The sequence below is a fragment of the Lactuca serriola genome, chromosome 4 (genome assembly GCF_051521515.1).
Source record: "Lactuca serriola cultivar US96UC23 chromosome 4, Lser_US96UC23_V15, whole genome shotgun sequence".
Classification (NCBI taxonomy): Eukaryota; Viridiplantae; Streptophyta; class Magnoliopsida; order Asterales; family Asteraceae; genus Lactuca; species Lactuca serriola.
Window position 1 is genome coordinate 138,301,694 of NC_136411.1, and position 19,846 is coordinate 138,321,539.

General features: G+C 35.9%; 1 protein-coding gene across 1 annotated transcript; it reads right to left on the bottom strand.

Moving 5' to 3' along the window:
- Window positions 1-18,177: 18,177 nt before the first annotated feature.
- LOC145102628 (squamosa promoter-binding-like protein 2) lies at window positions 18,178-19,461 on the bottom strand. The gene is made up of 3 exons (XM_079040077.1): window positions 19,142-19,461; window positions 18,800-19,051; window positions 18,178-18,718 (listed from the first exon to the last, which is right to left on the bottom strand). Exons 2-3 carry the CDS (start codon window positions 19,009-19,011, stop codon window positions 18,328-18,330), a joined length of 603 nt encoding a protein of 200 aa, XP_078896203.1. The 5' UTR covers window positions 19,012-19,051; window positions 19,142-19,461; the 3' UTR covers window positions 18,178-18,327.
- Window positions 19,462-19,846: the final 385 nt, after the last annotated feature.

Consider the following 19,846-nt stretch of genomic DNA (forward strand, 5'->3'; position numbering starts at 1 on the left):
GCTGATTGGTTCGCAGAATGTTGCTGAAGGAATTGGAATTGGAATTGAAAAATGAATCTGTCAAGAATTTGAATCCAATATTCATATGTTGTTTGGTTGGTAGGAAATGAAACTAGAATTAATTCTAGAATTTGTTTGGTTCGCAGGAAATGAAATTGGAATTCATGTAAAATTACATAATTACCCTTTTTGTCTGTTTTGCTTAATTTTACCTTGTTTTCTAACTTATATGTAAAAATACATTATGAAAATTATAAAACCAATAGAATTTCGATGGTGGTGGCAGTGGTGGTGGGGGCAGTGGCGGTGAAAGTGGTGGGTGGTTGTGATGGTGGTTGCGACGGTGGTGGTGATGGTGGTGGTGGCATTAATTATGGTGGTGGAAGTGGTGGTGATAGTGGCAGTGTCAGCTGGTGGCGACAACGATGGCGATGATGGTGCTGGTGGTAGCAGCGGGGGCTGGTGGCAGTGGTGGTGGTAGTGTTATTAGTGGTGGTGGTGGTGGCGGCGGTAGCAACGATGGTAACGACTATGATGGTAGTTGGTAGTGGCATCACCGACAGTGGCGGTGGGTAGCAGCGGCAGCGGTCAGTGGTGGTGGCGGTGGTAGTGGTGGTCGGTGACAGGGGAGGCGGTGGCGACAATGACGACGGTGGTAGTGGTTGTGGCGGCAGTGGTGGGGTGACATCGGTGGTGGTAGTGGTGGCGGTGGTAGCGGCGATGACGGTGATGGTGGTAATAGTGGCGGTGGTAGCAGCGGTGGTGGTGGTGGTCAGTGATAATGGTGGTGGGTTTTCTGATAAGTACAAGGGATATTTTTGTAATCTGCCACTTTCCTTGATGAGAGGGAATGTTTTCCATCCAACTTTGGAAGGAATTCACTTTCCTCAATATGTTGGAAAGTTTATTTCATTTAGGAATCCTTTTCCCCCCTCTAAGTCCAACCAAACGCATGAATTCTAGGGAATTGGAATCCTTTTCCCTCGAATTCCATTCCTTTCCTGCCAACCAAACGTACCCTAGGTGAATGGTCTCTACGGTTAGGATAAATTGCACGTTTGGTCCCTAAGTTATTATTTTTAACTCGGACTATCCTCACATTTTTATTTTGTAACATGTCCAATCCCTATTATAACATTCCATCAATTTAAGTTGTTAAACACCCTACGTACCTCGTACATTGGGGGTATATTCGTCATGTTACATCAGCAACGTTCTACCACCAAGAAATAAGATGAAACGCTTATAACATTCACGCTATAGCTATATCGGACACAAACCTTCACACAAAGCCAGATTGAAAACCCTTGATCGAGAAAACCCTACACTTGAAGACGACGATGGGGCCTTGGAGGATACATGCTACCATGGAGGAGATTGACATTGCTCTAAGATATGGTAAGTGTTCATAATTTCCATTAATTTGTTAGTTATTTAAATGACTGAATCTTTCCCCTCACTCTACATCTGGACATCCTACGATATTCTCTATCCGATTACATCATGGTGGACAGTTTATAGAGTTCTCTGGAAGAAGGTACATCAAAGGCAAACAAAATTACGTTGATTTAGTAGACATCGACACAATTTCCATTCATGACATCGACAGGATGATGGAGGAATTTGGGCATATAGATTCAGACGATACGCTACTTTACTATCATTTTCCGAGACAATTTGGCGATTTGGATTTTGGGTAATTTGCTTTGGGTTCTGATCAGGATGTTCACCATTTGGGTACGTATGTTAGTAACCCTGAGCTAATAGATGTATATATTGAGCATGGGAAAACAAATTTACATACTTATTATATGTCCCCCAATCCTTATAAGGTTAGAATTATTGAAATTGAAGAATCTCCAGCTTGCTCCAAAAGGTTGTTCTTAGAGTGACATGACTCCCCAATTGAAACAAACCAAGTCCTATTTCAACTTGATCATGAGCATGAGAGTTTTCTAGACCCAAAACAAATTGATCATGTTGACAGGCATGAGAGTTGTACAGACAGAGCATGATAGTCACCTGAAAAAGAACCATCTGTGGATAAAGAACCATTGGTTGACCATGATAATTTTACAGAAAAAGTTGATTTAGAAATGAATTTGGATAACGAGTTACATGGAGATAACAATAATAGTGGTCATGAGTATGATGATGATAGTGATAGTGAAGATAATGTTTTTCTTGTTGATGAGGACAATCTCATAGATGATGTAGATGTAGATATGAAATATTTCCACTTGAACATGACAATGACGTAGAATGGGTTAGAGGTTCTTCTAAGAGTAATGTTGACATGGAAGTGATCAACACAGAAGTTTTGTTGTCAGGGTCTTCATCAAACGATAGGAATGATGGTAAGCGAAGGACAAGTATTAGAGCCATACAAAGGGCTCATATAAATGATGCAACTTTGGTTAGTGAGCCCTTCTATGTTTTTCAAACTTTCTGTTCAGCTAAGGCCTTGAAACAAGTGAGACTACATGCCATAAAGACAAGAAGGGAAATTGAAATGGAGAAAAAGGATAAAAACATGGTTAGGTTTGTGTGTAAATGTACTATTCTGAATCTAGGCAATAATGAAGAAGCAAAATGTCCATGTGTTGTTTACTGTAGTAAATGGAAGTGTGACATAAACTGGATGGTTAAAACATATACAAATGAGCATTGATGTCTTCAAAAACAAAAAGTCAAAGCATGTGAATAGAAGTTCCTTTCACAGCATATAGCATAATTTATTGAAACAAGCCTAAAAATTCCTATTAGGGCTTTGCGAGAGCACATCCAACGTGAGTACCACATGGACATTTCACAAATGAAAACATTTATGGAAAAGCAAGAAGCTTTACAGAATATGCGATGAGATTACGCCATTCATTATAATTTGTTGTGAGATTATGTTTTAGAGGTGCAGGCACGTTGTCGCAACTAGTGTTTTTAACTAGGAAATCCTGTCCTCATGTAAACATCAACTATTGTAAGACTTGTGCTAACAAATTCAAGTTTACATTAAGGTTCCTAATGAACCATGTATTGTTATAATGCAAAGCATTTACATCTCTCAATATCTCCCGAATCTCTCTAGGTATCTCAAATCTCTCCCAAATCTCTCTATGTATCTCAAATCTCTCCCAAATCTCTCTATGTATCTCAAATCTCTCCCAAATGTCTCTAAGTATCTCCTTTAGTCGAAAACAACTCAAAATGAAATGAGAAAACTTGAAATATCGAGCCCATTTTGGAACACACTTTTCATTTCAGAGTCTTCTTTCTCAGTCCGGAACCCCCCTAGTTCAGAACTTCACCTACTTCGGAACCCTCTATTGACTCCGGAATGTGATGAGCCAATTCGGACCCCCACTTCGGAACCTTCAGATTTGACTCCGGAATTCCTCAGTCGGACAATCTCGCATGATCTATACCAGCTCTCTCGGAAGGCTATCCCCTCCGGAATGCCTCGTACACTTCGGAATGCTCACAACCCTCGAATCCGGAAGATGCTAGCTATTCCGGAATCTGAAAGAGCTTCAGAACAATGGGTTTGACTCTGGAACTCATGCCTTGACTCCGGAATTCACTATTTGGCTCCATATTTTTTTGTCCATTTCGGAATTTCTCTTCATTTTAGGAAATTTTGACGTCGAGAATCCCACCAAACTCATAATTTTCATAACTTAGACCCCCTTAAACCCCTATTTTATACCAAATTTAATTATTTTAAACATAATTACATAAAATAAAATCCAAAATCTATAAAGGAATCCTAAGTTAGGGAAGAAGGTTTGACTTTATGATGGGATGTAATTCCCATTTCCCATGCAATTCACAGTAACCCATGCAAGAACCACCAAATAACAATGTTTGAACCAATAGATTTTCATGCACCTATCCCTTCTCCCTTTTTCCTTATCCTCTTAAGCAACAACAGTGGGGATTTTAAACTTCTCCACATCTCCCACTTCCCTCATATTCTCTCAAACACTTCATTCAAGAGCAAAAGCAAGGATTTTGTTAAGGCTCAACTCTTCCAATGCTCCTTAAGGTATTAGGTAAGATATTCCATTAATCTAGTAATTTACATCTTTTTCAAGAAAAAGTCATATTATTTTATTCATAATAATATGTGATAAAAACCCCTAGGACAACATTCCTTCCCAGGAAGTTCCTCAACTCATCCAAGAACTTAGGCTTGAGATCTTCATCCCATCACTCCAACCAACTCAAGGTGAGCTTCATACCCCTACTTTTTTCGAGATTTTTATTGTTTTTGGGGGAGAATGCAAGTCAAAACCTTGTTTTAAACCTTGATTTAATTGCTTTTATGCTTTTATACTAAGTGTTATGTACTAAAATTTTGAAGGCTCCCAGAACTCGAAAACTTGAGCAAGTCTCAAGAGTTTGAAGCTTATATCACAACTTATGTATAAGAAATAAGAACTAGAAGGTTACAAAAATACAAGTTACGAATTTTTAGAACAAAAATCCTAAGTATTTACGTCAAAATTGCTTAAACAAGTATTTTGGAGAAAATGGACCACTTTCAACAAACCACATTACTTTGAGCCACTTTTTGACAAATATGAGTCTTATTTTGATAAATTATAAATTGAAGGACCATTTTTCCAACATCAAGAATATTGAGTCATTTTGACAAGCCTGATTTACAAAGGAATATTTTCTATAAACGAAAACGAAATATCTAGTCAACAAGTACACCATTGTTATTTATGTAATAAATAAGGGATTACAACGATTTGCTCAAAAATCTGTTAGTATTCTAGTCAGACGAATCTTCACAGTGCTATTGTTGGATTAGTGTCTAAGTCCACAACTATTTTGGTATGTACTTGACCCGATGGTGCATGGTCCTTTTGGGTTGCCTTCACCAAAGCAACTTGATAGGATGAATTATGGAGAGAAAGGATTAAATATGATTTATTAATATATTATGGGAATAATATATTAAAGGAGAAATCATATTGTTTAATTAATATTAGTAAATAATTAATTGGTAATTAGTTTTGTGACTATAAGAGATTAATTAAACTTAAGGGACTGGAATTGTAATTATAAGATAATTGCAATTTGGGCCATGGATTGCCTTGTATTAAGGGGTGGACGAATTCTATGGGGAAACCCATAAGGAAATCGTCCAAGGCCTTAATTAAAGGAGTCTATGGGTTGCTTAGGGCTTAAGCATCCAAATTAGGGTTTCCTTGTTAGATAACCCTAATAGCCTCACTATATATAGATCCCTAAAGGACCAAAAACGTGGACAAGACTCCTCTAGGGTTTGTAGACGTTTTTGGGTAGCCTCCATCCTCTCTCCTCTTCATCCTCTTGCTTATGGTGTTTGTGAACCATTAGAGGAGTGACAATTGTGACTCTAAGCTTTCTAAAGTCAATACAAGGAGATTTGGGATTGTTATTGCTACATAACAATCAAGGTAACATCTTAAACCTATTCTCATATTAATATGATTCCTTGAATGTTAGAATTAGGTTTTATAGTCTTGGATAACTTGCATGTACAATAGAGAAACCTAGATCCAAGCATTAGGGTTTGTATGAGCACATAGGATGTTCTTAGGACCAAAACCCATCAGTGGTATCAGAGCCTTGATTGGTTTCTATTGTATTGATGCCTTGTGTGTTTATTCAAGTTGCAAAATCGATTTTTGGGCTCCCTGGCTGATGAACTCGGCGAGTACCACAGTGTACTCGGCGAGTAGGCCTCAACTCGGCAAGTATAGTGTGGTACTCGGCGAGTTCAAGCATCAGATGGAGCTATTTTCGGGATTTCTTGCTGTTTATCTTTGAAATACTTGCCTTTATCATATTAGATCAATATAAATCCGATTTTATGATATATATGACTATATTCATGATCTAATTGAAGATATTTATCAATTAATAAAATATTTGTTTCCTTATGTGATAATTGATTAATTATTTTGATTAAATTGGTAAATTGTTTTGCAAGAAATCATTAAATAAATCAAATATGGATAATTATGTGATTAAATGTTAATTTAGATTATTTGTTATTTGATCCTTGTTGTTATGAAAAGTTTCATGTTTTCCCCTTTAGGTTTTATAGTTTAAATTTGAACCCAAAAAGTTTTGTTGTTTTGAAATTTAAATAGTTGAAACCCTAATGTTTTGAAAAGGGTTTCAAAACTCGCCCTCAAGTTTTAGAATTTAAATTTTGATTAATTGTTTAATTTTGATGTATGTTTAAATTCTAAACCCTAATGTTTTGAAATGTTTCAAAACTTTCCCTCAAGTTTTGGAATTTAAAAGTTGATTAAAAGTTTAATTTAGGAATGTTAAATTCTAAAACCCTAGTATTGTATTGAAAAGTTCATATCACACCCTGATGGTTTTATTAATTAATTAAGGTGTATAATTAAAAGAGTTTTAATAAATCCATAAAAGTTTAGGTTTACAATTTAATTGAATTAAAAGTATAATTGTTAAATTAGACCACCTAGTATTTTAAAAGTGTAAAATACACCCTATACTATATATAACATTAAAAGTCTAACATTATATATATATATATATATATATATATGTATGTATGTATGTATGAGTAAAAGTCAGTCTTACCGTTAGTAGGCCTCATTCACGAAGCTGGTCTATAAGGGGTGGTTAAGGAAATTGCCTATAAAATGGCGATTGAATGGGTATCCACTCTTACCCACCGCACTCTTGACTAGTGGAGGGTCGTTAGCCGAACGGGTAGGATAGGACGAAACCTTCCATTATAAGTATAATGATATACAAAAGTAACTAAATGTTTTACAAATTCCCAATCTTAGTTACTTAGGCAAAAGTGAATTGATGCAATTCCATGAAATTACACTTTGTGCCCTTGCGAAGACGTTAGTGGAGCGTGTGTGGTTTACCGGAACACTAAATGGTTCTAAGAAAAGGTAGCAAAGGGTGACTCAATGTTTGTCATAGTTCGGTGGAGCGTGTGTGGTTTACCGGCACATCGAATAGGTGACTGTAACATGTGAGGGCACCATGTAAGTTTGCATGGTTATTCACACCCGCTTTGTGATCCTCGGCATCCCAGTCACAAACAAGAGGGGCATATCGAGATTTAAACATGCCATTGAAATGTTCAATGAATCTCAAAGGATCTAGGAGTTTTCATAGATTTAAAACTTAAATTTCTTTTTCGTTTTTCATGGTGGAAATTAGTGAATCGTCATTCACTTACCTTCAAATGTTCTGCAATTTGGGTTACGGCATCCCTCTCACGAGTTATAGAATATTGTGTTGGGTCCTAGCCTTAGTATCTCATTTTGGTGATTTACTAAGGACTCAATCAATCAACTAACTTGAATTTGTTTTCTCCCGTTTTGTAGATGTCAAAGTTCGACAACTATGGTCTTCCCAAATCCCGTGGAACAAGCTTTCCACATGAAGATGATATTCCACGATTCAATCGAGGGACAAGAAATCATGCTTCACTTCGTCCACCTCCTCCAATTATTCTCCCTAACCCATAAGTTCGAAGGCTTGAAAAGTTCAAGATCACTCAAGCCCTTTTGGCAAGTAAACATAAAGAAGGAAAGCCGGTGTGTGCACACGTCCTAGGGATGAAGTCACACATTGATAGGTTAAGAATGTTGGGATTCGTTGTCTGTGAGGAGATGGCTGTTGATTGGGTTCTTCAGTCACTTCCTAACTCATATAGTGAGTTCGTAAGAGAGTACTATATGATGAACCGCGACGTGACCCTTATAGATCTCACTTATATGCTTATTGCTGCTGAATCAACAATGGTTTGGCGCAATGGAAAAGCAAAGTTGATTGGTGAATCTGCCTTTAAGACCTCTATGGATATAGACAACGGCAACGAAAGACATGCTATGATCGAAAAGTTTGATCATAAGAGAAAGGCAATGTCTGAAGTAGTTCCATGTCATGTTCCAAAAGAGTCAATTTGCTTTTATTGCCAAGAGAAGGGGCATTGGAGACGAAGCTGCCCTATTTACCTAAGAGATCTAAGAGATGGGAGAGTCGAAACGTATGGCTCTGCTTTAGGTAAAATCCATTAACTAGCTCTTTTAAGCTTCTATTCTAGATTCTTAATACATAATGCGATAAGATTACAATTGATGTTTTGTAGGATCGAAGAAAAGAAAGGAAGCTTAAGGGAAGAAGTGAGCAGAATCTAACCGTGAAGGAATGGATTTCGATTGCATTTCTCGAAGATTAGATTCTTGAGCTACTACTTAGAGTTAGAATTGAATTGCTAAGAAATATTGTATTAGCATAGTCTTTCAATGAATTGCATTGTAAGGACAGATTTTTCCGCAATAAAATAAATTTTGATTTTATTTATTTATTTACCTTGCAATGGCGTATATGAAAAATTGATGTTTGAATGTTTCTATTATTAGCAATAATGGATTTGGTTCTTATTATGTTATTTGTGGAAATGTCGAAGAATTTACCGAATAAGGAAAGTTTCTCATCACCCAAGTTTCAATTGGAAAGAAACTTGGAATCATGCAACTTGGTTGCACGATGAATGATAAATTTCATATTTGGAAATTAGACTAATTCATTGACAAAGTTTCAAGTGAAGGACTAGGAGATCGAGTACACAAAGTTGCGTGTTGATCAAGTCCACCATAAGAATAACAAAAATATTCGTCATGATTTACTAAAGGTTTAGTAAATATGATTATACTTACAAGATTAAGTGTAATTCTGAATTGATTGAAAAGGTTTAAATCAATAGCAGAACGAATAAGAAGAATCAAGTAGGCAGAAAGATAAAAGTTTCTCCATTCTAAAAAGAAGGGAGAGTAGCTTTTATGCTTTATGATAGGTATTAATGATTAAGAACCATATATCAATTGATCCTCTAAGTGAGTCTTAGTACAATTGTATGTTTAAGAAGAGGAATCAAGGATTGAAGAAATGGTTAAATCAAGAAGTCAATCATACTTCGTTCCAAAACAAGTCTTAAAGTTAAGATTGTGACATTGAGTGATTAGTATTAAGAAGGTTTATAACATTCATCAAATGTGGAAAGTTGTGATGTCTTGGATAAGACAAAGACCAACTAGGACCAATTTATGAAGTGTTTTGATAAAAGCTACACTAACTCTTGAATATTTGTTTGTCAAGAAATGGTTGTTGACAAGAGAATCTTATATGTCAAGGAGTCAGTGGGAGTCTTATTGGTCTTGAAAGGTTTCAAGAACAAATCAAATAGACCTTATCGGTCATCACTAGCACACGAGTTGAGGTTTACAACCCATCGTGCTGACATTATTTTGTTTCTGTGCCGATCCAATCGAGTTAATTATGCATGTGAGTCCTATGAGTTCTCATTTGAATGCATAAAAGGCAAGGACCTTGATCAATGAAAATTACATTGATAAGAAAAGGTGAGCTGCTTAACTACTTGGAAGACGTGGTGGGCAGCTGTGCTACCATAAGGCAAGAAATCGAGATTAAGAAAGTTCGATCCATATGAGTTTGAATTTGTCGTAAACTTTGGTTTTGACAAATTCACATGGATAGGAACAAATACACCATTTAAATCTAAGTGTCATAAGATTTCCTCCTTCATGAAAATGATTGTGAGGAAATGCTTTCACTAAGAAAGATTTTAAGAAGATAGTGATTGTAAAATTGCATTCTCGAATTCAATTATGGTTACGGTATCCCTTTCCATGATTTGAATTGTGAGGTTTGGCAATTAGTCTTAATTGTTTAGACACACATATGAACTATCTAAGGCAAAGGTGTATAAGTTCAAGAAGCCTTGATAAAAGATTATCAAAGCACTAAGTATTAGAAACATGAACTTAAGAAATTCAATAAGCATTGTTTTTCTGGAAGTTAGCTGTTTCTGAATACATGTCGAAGCTAGTTGGAGCATAAGTGTTATGTTTATAATAATCATCATGATAGTGGGAACATAAAAGTTATGATTGTATGATTATTAAGGCACGTATTGCAAGTTGGCAATATTAATTATAGAAAACAAGAGTTATACCTTGCAAAGTCGTAAGGGTTGTAAAGTTGTTTTGCTATAATTAAGGGAGAGAATATTATGCTTCATTTCAAATCTAAAGGATTAGGTTGAGATATGTTAATAAATTTAGTCAAGGGTACATAGTGTGTTCTTAAAATTTCGATTATGATTACGGCATTCCTCTTCACAATTCGAATTTTGAGAACATAGCAAATAAAATATTATGGCAAAAGATTGATAAAGTATCAAATCTTTATGCATCGTGTCCCATACGCTTTGGGTATTGGATCGATTGCAAATGCTATGATATTTGACCATTCTAAAATTTTCCAAATGTCTAGCGCATTTAGAGGGAAAAAGGACAAGAATCGGTTTTGACTAAAATAATTAAACAACTATCAAAGGACAATCCAAAGTTAGCCGAGGATTGGTCGCTTGTGAGTAGTTGGAAGTATAGTATTGGAAAATATGGAAATGTTTCCATATTGGATGGATCATATCGACATTATTATGAGTAGATGAGAATGAGTTGTCATATGGAAAATATGGAAACTTGTCCATATTGGGAATTGAATATTGAAAATCTATGTCTAGATTAGAAACCTTTATGCAAAAGGATGTTCAAAGGAATGTACTTTGAGTGAGAGACATCATATCTAAGGAATTGTCTTGTAACAATCTCCGATAGAGGACTTTGTAATATCATTGGCAATAGTCTTTGTGACTTTGGTGCAGTGAATTTACGAAAGGACAATTGCATAAAATGTTAGAATCTAGCATATTCTATAAGTAGCAAGAATTTGATATTCTTTCACTTATGAAAAAGGATTTGGAGTTGTGAAATGAGAATGATTGGAAATGTGCTCAATTTGGTCTATTTCACAAAGTAAGAACCATAGGTAAACACTGTGTGCATGCTAGGAGCATGGGACAAGTGTAATAATTCAAGTAAGAAGTTGATTACCCGATGGTGTACTTGACCCAATGGTGCATGGTCCTTTTGGGTTGCCTTCACCAAAGCAACTTGATAGGATGAATTATGGAGAGAAAGGATTAAATATGATTTATTAATATATTATGGGAATAATATATTAAAGGAGAAATCATATTGTTTAATTAATATTAGTCAATAATTAATTGGTAATTAGTTTTGTGACTATAAGAGATTAATTAAACTTAAGGGACTGGAATTGTAATTATAAGATAATTGCAATTTGGGCCATGGATTGCCTTGTATTAAGGGGTGGACGAATTCTATGGGGAAACCCATAAGGAAATCGTCCAAGGCCTTAATTAAAGGAGTCTATGGGTTGCTTAGGGCTTAAGCATCCAAATTAGGGTTTCCTTGTTAGATAACCCTAATAGCCTCACTATATATAGATCCCTAAAGGACCAAAAACGTGGACAAGACTCCTCTAGGGTTTGTAGACGTTTTTGGGCAGCCTCCATCCTCTCTCCTCTTCATCCTCTTGCTTATGGTGTTTGTGAACCATTAGAGGAGTGACAATTGTGACTCTAAGCTTTCTAAAGTCAATACAAGGAGATTTGGGATTGTTATTGCTACATAACAATCAAGGTAACATCTTAAACCTATTCTCATGTTAATATGATTCCTTGAATGGTAGAATTAGGGTTTATAGTCTTGGATAACTTGCATGTACAATAGAGAAACCTAGATCCAAGCATTAGGGTTTGTATGAGCACATAGGATGTTCTTAGGACCAAAACCCATCACCTATATATATACATAATAATGTACGCTTAAAGTCCTGTAAGAGTTATAACCAGAGTCTCCTGGAGGGGGAGCGGGAATTTGTGTATAGATCTATACGGGTGGACACCCCGCACCTTTGTTGTTCGCTACAGCTAGACCGGCCAGTCTAGGGTGACAAATGTCTCAAACAAAACCGAAGCCTGAAGAACGTCAGAACAGGCACTCTGTCATATTAGTATGGTTATAACGACTCACTAATAATATAACAATATGTTTTTAGAAAATTTCTCAAGTTACACTTTTCGATTATAGACAACTATTGTTTTGAGTACTATAAACGAAGCTTTTATCACACCCGTCTTAGAGTTTTATGACCACCATCTTATACAGCAGAAAATATCGGATTTTATGGGGAAAAACAATTTTATACGAGTTCGAAAAACGATAAACCAAAACACACATGCAATTATACTTGATTAGAAACAGGACTCACAACCATTTGATAAGAAAATATGGGATTTTCTGGTTTCACCAACTACCAAAGATTTTTATACAAAATGATTATGAACTCACCAACATATTTTATGTTGACGCTTTTCAAATGACTTGTATTCTCAAGAAATCGATAAGCAGGTCAGTGACATGGGGATTCAAGATCATTTGTTGAAATTTGGAACTTTCTTCAATGTTGTCTCTTTTGCGTATTTACAAGAACATGAACAATATGTAAAAAAAATGTAAGTTTTTTTTTATCAATGTATGATGTTTGGATTGCTATGTTTCATTTATATCCAATTGTTATGATACTTCACAATGACGTCACCCGCCTCCGGGCGTTTCCACCGCTCTAGTCCAGGGGTGCGACACACGTAACCCAAATACTATAGTTAAAATTGATGTTGAAAGTGAAGCAAATCCATCCATTGAGACAAGAACATTCATACATATCTATGTTTGCATCAAAGCTTTGAAGAGGGGTTTTGCAGCAGGAAGAACATACTTTCTTGGACTTGATGGAGCCTTCATGAAAGGTCCTTATCCAGGCCAAATCTTGTCTGCTATGGTAAGATCTTTATTTCTAGCTTTATTTCTTTTTGTATTATCTGTTATTTATTGAAAGTATTTCTAGCTAACCTATGTTATTCGGTAACTTTGTTTGTAATCATAGATATTGCATGGAAATAAATGGATATATCGTTTGGCCTATGTTGTGGTTGAATAAGAAACATTTTACTCTTGGACTTGTTTTTTAAGTAATTTGGGTGATGATTTAGGTTTGAAAACTCATTCCAATTTCACTTTTATAATTGATAGGCAAAAGGTATTCAAATCTGCTTAACATCGGGTTTTATATTAATTTGGGTGGTGATTAAGTTTTTCTAACATACATGTTTTTATTGCTAGGATGTGTTTCTTGCGATTGCAAAGCCATTTCCTTGTGCAGAGAACCAACACTATCTTCATCACATTCACGAAAACATGATATTGAGATGGAAAGGAAAGGTGTTTAAAGATCTTCTTTGGGAATGTGCCACAACGTGTAATGTACTATAGTTTCCCAATTAATCGAACAACTGAAGCTGCTTAACAAGGACACTTACGGGTGGTTGAAAGAGATACCTCCTCAATATTGGGCCCATTCCCATTTTACAGGTATAAAAGATTAATTGTAGTCGTTTTTATCTAATAATATTAGATTTTAAAGGTTGACATATTACTTTGTTTATGTTCAGGGGGGCACATTGTGATGCTCCACATAACAATATATGTGAGGCTTTCAACAGTAAGATAGAAGAAGGCCATGATGCACCAATCATTAATTTCCTTGAGTACATTAGAGTGTACATTATGAAGAAGATTTTCAATGTTGAAAAGGAGATTCAGAAAGTTATAGGTCCTTTGACTCCTACATCAACAAAAACATTGGAAAAGATCAAGAATGAGGCAAGATAATATATTGCAACTTTTTATGGAGATGGAAAGTATTAAGTTGTTGGACCTTGGTAGGACTAGTGTGTTGTGGATGTGGGTCAACAAAGTTTCACGTGCAAGAAGTAGGAGTTGACAGGAATACCATGCAAACATGGTGTTGCTTCTATTTGGGACATGAGGAGGAATAATAAGGATGTAGGTATTCCATAAACATTTGTCCATCCATGTTACTGGTTATCAACATGGAAAGATATGTACTCTTATAAAGTTGGTCCAATAAACGGAAGGTCCATATGTGAGAAGTCAATTATACCAACAACTTTGTTGCCTCCAAAATACCATGCCACAATAGGAAGGCCAATAAATAGAAAAAGATCAGTTGTGGAAAAAGGAGGACTTTGTTAGAGGTAACACTACATTGAGAGCCTATAGATCAGTTATATGTAACAAATGTAACAATGTTGGTCATAATGCACGGACCTAAAAAGGGAAAAGACCAAGTGCTGGTGGTAGTGGTGGAAAATCAAAAGCAAAAGGGAAAGGGAAAAGGAAGTTAACAACTTGAATTTGATTGTAGTCAAAAAATTTCTTGTTCTGTTGGTACTTTAGATATGATTGGTTGGTATTTTGCCACTTATTTTGGCTAATATGTTGGTACCTTTGAATAAAGTACTTTGTATTTTGTCACTGGTAATTTTTCCTCCTTTTGGCTAATATGTTGGCACTTTTGAATGATCTATTTTGTATTTTGTCACTAGTAATTTGCCACTTCTTTTGGCCAATATGTTGGCACTTTTTATATGAATGGAATGTTTGCTTCATATGATGCCTTATATGCAGTTTTGTCACTTGTAATTTGTCAATACTCTTAAATTTTGCCACTTTAATTTGATAGTGGCCCACTTGTATTTGGCATTGTTTGGGAACTCTATAACTACTCACTTATGATGACTTATATGCACTTTGTCACAAATATGTCGGTTTGTATTTCATGATTCATACATCACTATAAAACACAATCAAATACAAAAAAAATACCCTTTTCATTGATCTTAAACAACTTAACCATTACATATTATTATTACCATTACAATAAACACAAAATACCCTTTTCATTAATCTTAAACAACTTAACCATTACATAATAGTATTACCATTACAATATGTAACATCTTGTTTCGTGAAGTTTCTTATTTCAGGATTGTGGACAATAAATAGATCAAGTAAAGGCCTTGGACTTCAAGGGACTAAGTTTTAGACACTATTGGATGTTGATAATATTGGTTATGTGATCCAATCCCTTGGTTTGTGTTTTGGAGTCAAAGGGTAAAATGGGAAAATTGGTGTTTCAGATTGCTTTTATGAATTAAGGATTCTAGTTTGATGTGTTTTAAGTCAAAAGTAATTAGATAGGGTTGTAGAGCTCCTCAATACCTTTTTGTGGATATAAAAATCGTCGAAAATGGAGTTTCAACGAAGAAGTTATGACTGTTAGAAGATAGGAAGGTTTTGGGCTTAGTCTAGTACGTTAGGCATATAGGAAGTATGATAGGCGTATTGGGCATCCCTAGTACGTTGGGCGTACGCGATCAGAACCCATAACCTATTTTCGTGGTTTGAGCCCTATTTAAGCTCCTTAACTCCCCCAAACTCATTCCACTCTCATTCTCCACCTCTCCATCACCCTCCTTTGAAAACCCTAATCCCAGTTTAAGTTTTTTTGAGAAAAAGAAGGTGTTCTGGAGTACTTTGGAGTGTTATTGGTGCATCTTGGAGAATAAGGAGCTCGTTAGAAGTGTTGGCTGCATTGGAACTTACAGATCCAGACTTTGTTCACCTTGATCTTTCTTCTAGAAGTATAAAGCTTGAATCTTGATGATGTATTTGTTAGATCTAGCTAGTTTTGGATGTTATGACCTTTTGATCACTTTAGTGCATAAATTTTAGATCTTGAAAGTTTGTGACCTTGTTATGGATAAATTTGGAAACTTTATCCATCTAAACATCATAATGATTCAAATCTAAATGTTGGAGGCTTGGACTTAATGGATTAAGTTGAAAAAGATACACTTTGGTCCCTTTGAGACTTAAATACTAGAACTTGGTTGTTTGTACCATTCTAATGGATAAAGTTGGAAACTTTATCCATTATGGAGTTATTAGGAACCATAAAAATATAATCTTGGGCCTTAGTTTCTTTCCATGCATGAGCTAGGATGTCTTAAAGAGTTAAGAAGTTAGGATTTTTGGTATTGAGCACTTAATAGCCATGCAAGATCATAAAGTTGTAAACTTGATGATTAAGAACATCATTTAAGGGCTAGATCTGGATTTTGGATGAAAGAGCTTAAGGATTAAGCTCTTAATGGGAAAAATGGGAGACAACCGTGTACGCTAGGCGTACCAAAGGGTACGTTGTGCGTACGTGGTCAACCCCTTGGCTCTGGTCAAACACATAGTATGCCCTGCGTACCTGTTAAGTGCGTCCAGTGTACTCACCGAGTTGACCCGGTTGACTTTGACTCTGACCAGGAGTTTGACCAAGTTAAACTAGGGGTCTTTTAGGTATGTTGATTATAAGTTAAGTTTGGTCATATTCTAATGAATAGGCGACCAATAGAGATGACATAAGGAGTAGTGTCCAGTTCAACGATCTTTCAGATTGGGAGGTGAGTCTTCTCATAGTACTTACGGGTTGAAGGCACTAATGGCGGCCCATTGGATTATGTTATAGTATGCTAGATGTCTTTGTGACTCTTGCATGTATTGTATGTGTATGTATAACGGGCGGGGCTTGTCGCATGTTACTGACATATCTGTTTCGGGTATGTCCCGATGCCAGGAGGGGCTTGATGGTTGTCGGGAAAGGCCCATTGTATGTATGGTATGAGGTAGTTTGGGGAACTCGCTAAGATTTGTGCTTATGGTTTTATGTTTATGATTTCAGGTACTTTCGGTACGAAAGGGAAGGGCTTGGCGTGACTGCACTGCATCCACCAGAGTTTTCCGCATTGACAATTTTCAATATTTACTCTGATGTTTAAATAATATATTTACTTTGATCGGTTTTGGAACAAATCGTTTGTATGGTTTATTGTTTTTAAAATGAAAATTTTACTATCAATTTTTGGGACGTTACAAGTTGGTATCAAAGCCTTGGTTTGAGGGATTTGGGCACACTCTCGGGTGTGACTAAACTCAAACAAAGGAGTTGGTAATATTTTAAAAGAAAAAATCTCTAAAAAGATTTGTATAAGGAAAAAGGGGGTGTGATACGTGCAATCAGCCAAATCTTTCTATATATAAGTTTTCTTCTCATGTGGACTTCCAAGATCAATTTTTGGTTCAATTTTTTGTTGTTCTTCTTCATGTATATCGTTAATTTCCCGTTGTTCTTCTTCAATGTTTTTTATTCTGATTTGGATGTTCGATTTAGGTTCTTTGATTTTGCTTTTGGTGTTTGGTTTTAGGAGTATAACTATATACATATTCAAGGAAGAATATGCATATGCTATAATTTTTCGTTGTTCTTCATTTTCTGTTTTTTTTTATTCAAATCATTTGATGTTCTTTTTTTTTCTGGATTTTGTTTAGATTTAGTGTTCATTTGGGTGTGTTCATTGGAGGAAGATGAATAGTGGTAGTGATAGGAAGTGGATATAGGGTGGGTGGTAGATGATGATGGTGGTGGTGGTGGGAGGTAAGAGGTGGAAGGTGGATTATGGTGATGGTGGGAGTTGGTTTATAGGAAGATGGATTGGGGGTTGGAGGAAGATGAATGGTTGATTGTTGTACACACAAACTAGTCCAAATGAGGGTTTCATTTATTTAGGTAGTTGGTCTACTTCAGCTTCTTTGACACGTCAGTCGTCCATGTAATAGGTCCACATAAGCATATTTAACATGTCACTTTTCCATGTAGTAATATTAATCGGGCAACCTTTTAAATTTGAGAATAATAGTTTAATTGACAGGTAAATAACGAATCTAAGTTACTCCTAAACTAATAATTTCACACATGTTTTAAACGAGGCTTGAATCATAGACCTCAAGTCATGAATGATGATGACAATACATCATAGCACGCGCTAAAAACTTTTTGGTTGATATAATATAATAGTTGATTAGTCATCTGCCTAATGTGATTTGGAATTTCTTTTATGTTGATCGTAAATTTGTAAAACGGATAGTTTTTTTCGACGTTTATAATATCTTACTTGTTTATATGTGACTTTGTTGTGGGAGGCATGAACAAGATGGTTGTATACTTGTATGTGTGACAAAAATAGAAAATATGTTATTATTTCTAGTATGGTTGTTCATGTGACTATGTCTGTGTATATATGTGTGACTTTGTTATCGGGGCCTACACAAGCTGTGGAGTATGGTTGTGTATGTGTATTAATAAAAACAGAAAACACATTATTATTTCTAAGTATCGTTGTGCATGTGAATGTCTATGTGTGTGTATATATATGTAGGGGCTGCACAAACCATGGAGTATGGTTGTGTAAGTGTATGACAAAAACAAAAAAATATTGCTTAAATTCTTGTTTTAACAACTTAAAATCCTAGGAAATTACATGTACGGAACAAATCTAAAACCTACTTACTTACTATTAAATAACTTAAAGTACAAACATAAACCTTGTGCAACAAAAACCAACAATTACTTATATCGCCAATAGAAAGGAAACTCTTGAGGATCTTGATTATAATTCGACGTCGTATCAATCATACCACCCCACCCCGCATCAGAATCATTCTCCAAACTTATTGTTGCAGAGAAGGAACCAGATGGAGGGTGCACCACATGGCTAAAAGATGCCTCTGAAGATGACAGAAGAGAGGGAGCATGGTCCAAGTGGCTCCACACAGAGCTCGTGGTCATGGAAGCCATGGCTGTGTGCACCGGTGGACCACTCGGCTGTACCACACCGGTGCCATGATGATTCGCCGGAAAAAGATATGGTCGAGGCTTTCTTCTTCTCCGATTATGCCCGTCAAGTCGCTTTCTGCAACTCCGTTTTCCTTCGTCAAATTCATCTAGCGGATGGAACCTGTGAATGGAATCAGTAATCACAAATTGTTTGATTCGTCAACCTCTCAAAAACCCTAAATTGGGAAGTGAAAAAGCATACCGACTACACTGCTGGCAGAATCGAAGCTTTTCGGTTTTGATTGAAACCTCTGGGCTCTTGGAATGGACTTCGCAAACCTTATGACGCTGGTGATACTTTCTGCAGTTTCTAAGGTCCGCCGTGCACCCGTCGACGACGCAGGTGGCTGCCTGAACTGAGTTATTGATCTCCGAACATACCCTTTTCGATGATCCTGAAGGTGACAATGCCATCTATGATCTAACTCGTTGCCTCTGTAAATGACTTGATTCACTAAAATCCAATTTGAAAACACTGAAATTGACCGATGGGGATTTACAAAATCAAGAGATATTATGTATGTATAAAGATTAAAGAACTTACGTAGAAAATGATTCGAGAGTGTCTTGTTTTTGAGCTTGACAAGGTTATGATGGATAAAGAGAGTAGTAGTTAAAGACAAAGAGCCAAGAAGTTGAAGTTGGTGCAACATGTGAAGCTGTGTCCCCTTCTCTGGGACCTTTCATCGAACACATCATGGGCACATTTTGGACTATGCAGATGGCAATTCATCAAGAATAATGCATCGAAACCAGAGAGGACAGAGTTCCAAATCGATGGTAGTGGGGAAGTTCCTACTTATGGTAATATGTAGAGTTTCTTTATTGGGGTTTTGTGTATAACTTTGTAAAGAGAGACGATAAAGACAAGGAGTTGGATGTGTATAAGATAATGTTAATGCATTTTTGGTATAATTAACAAGAATGACATTAAATCTCTATATTTAATTCTTTATCTGCATTATTGTCTTGTAGAGTTGTAGACTTGTAGGTATAGGTAAAATAATGTGTTCTCTTAGAGTTAATAAGATAATGTTGATGCATTTTTGGTATAATTAACAAAATGATATTAAATCTCTATATTTGTTTCTTTATGGGCATTTTTGTCGTGTAGGTATAAGTAAAATAATGTGTTCTCTTAGAGTTTATATAAGATAATGTTAATGCATTTTTGGTATAATTAACAGCAATAACATTAAATCTCTTTATTTGTTACTTTATTGGCATTATTGTTTTGTAGGTATAAAAT

Bases quoted from the DNA above. Each gene is read 5' to 3' on its own strand.
- LOC145102628 (XM_079040077.1), bottom strand. From the start codon at position 19,011: ATGGCATTGTCACCTTCAGGATCATCGAAAAGGGTATGTTCGGAGATC. The intron at 18,719-18,799 runs GTATGCTTTTTC...TTCCATTCACAG, and splicing joins TTCTGCCAGCAGTGTAGTCG to GTTCCATCCGCTAGATGAAT.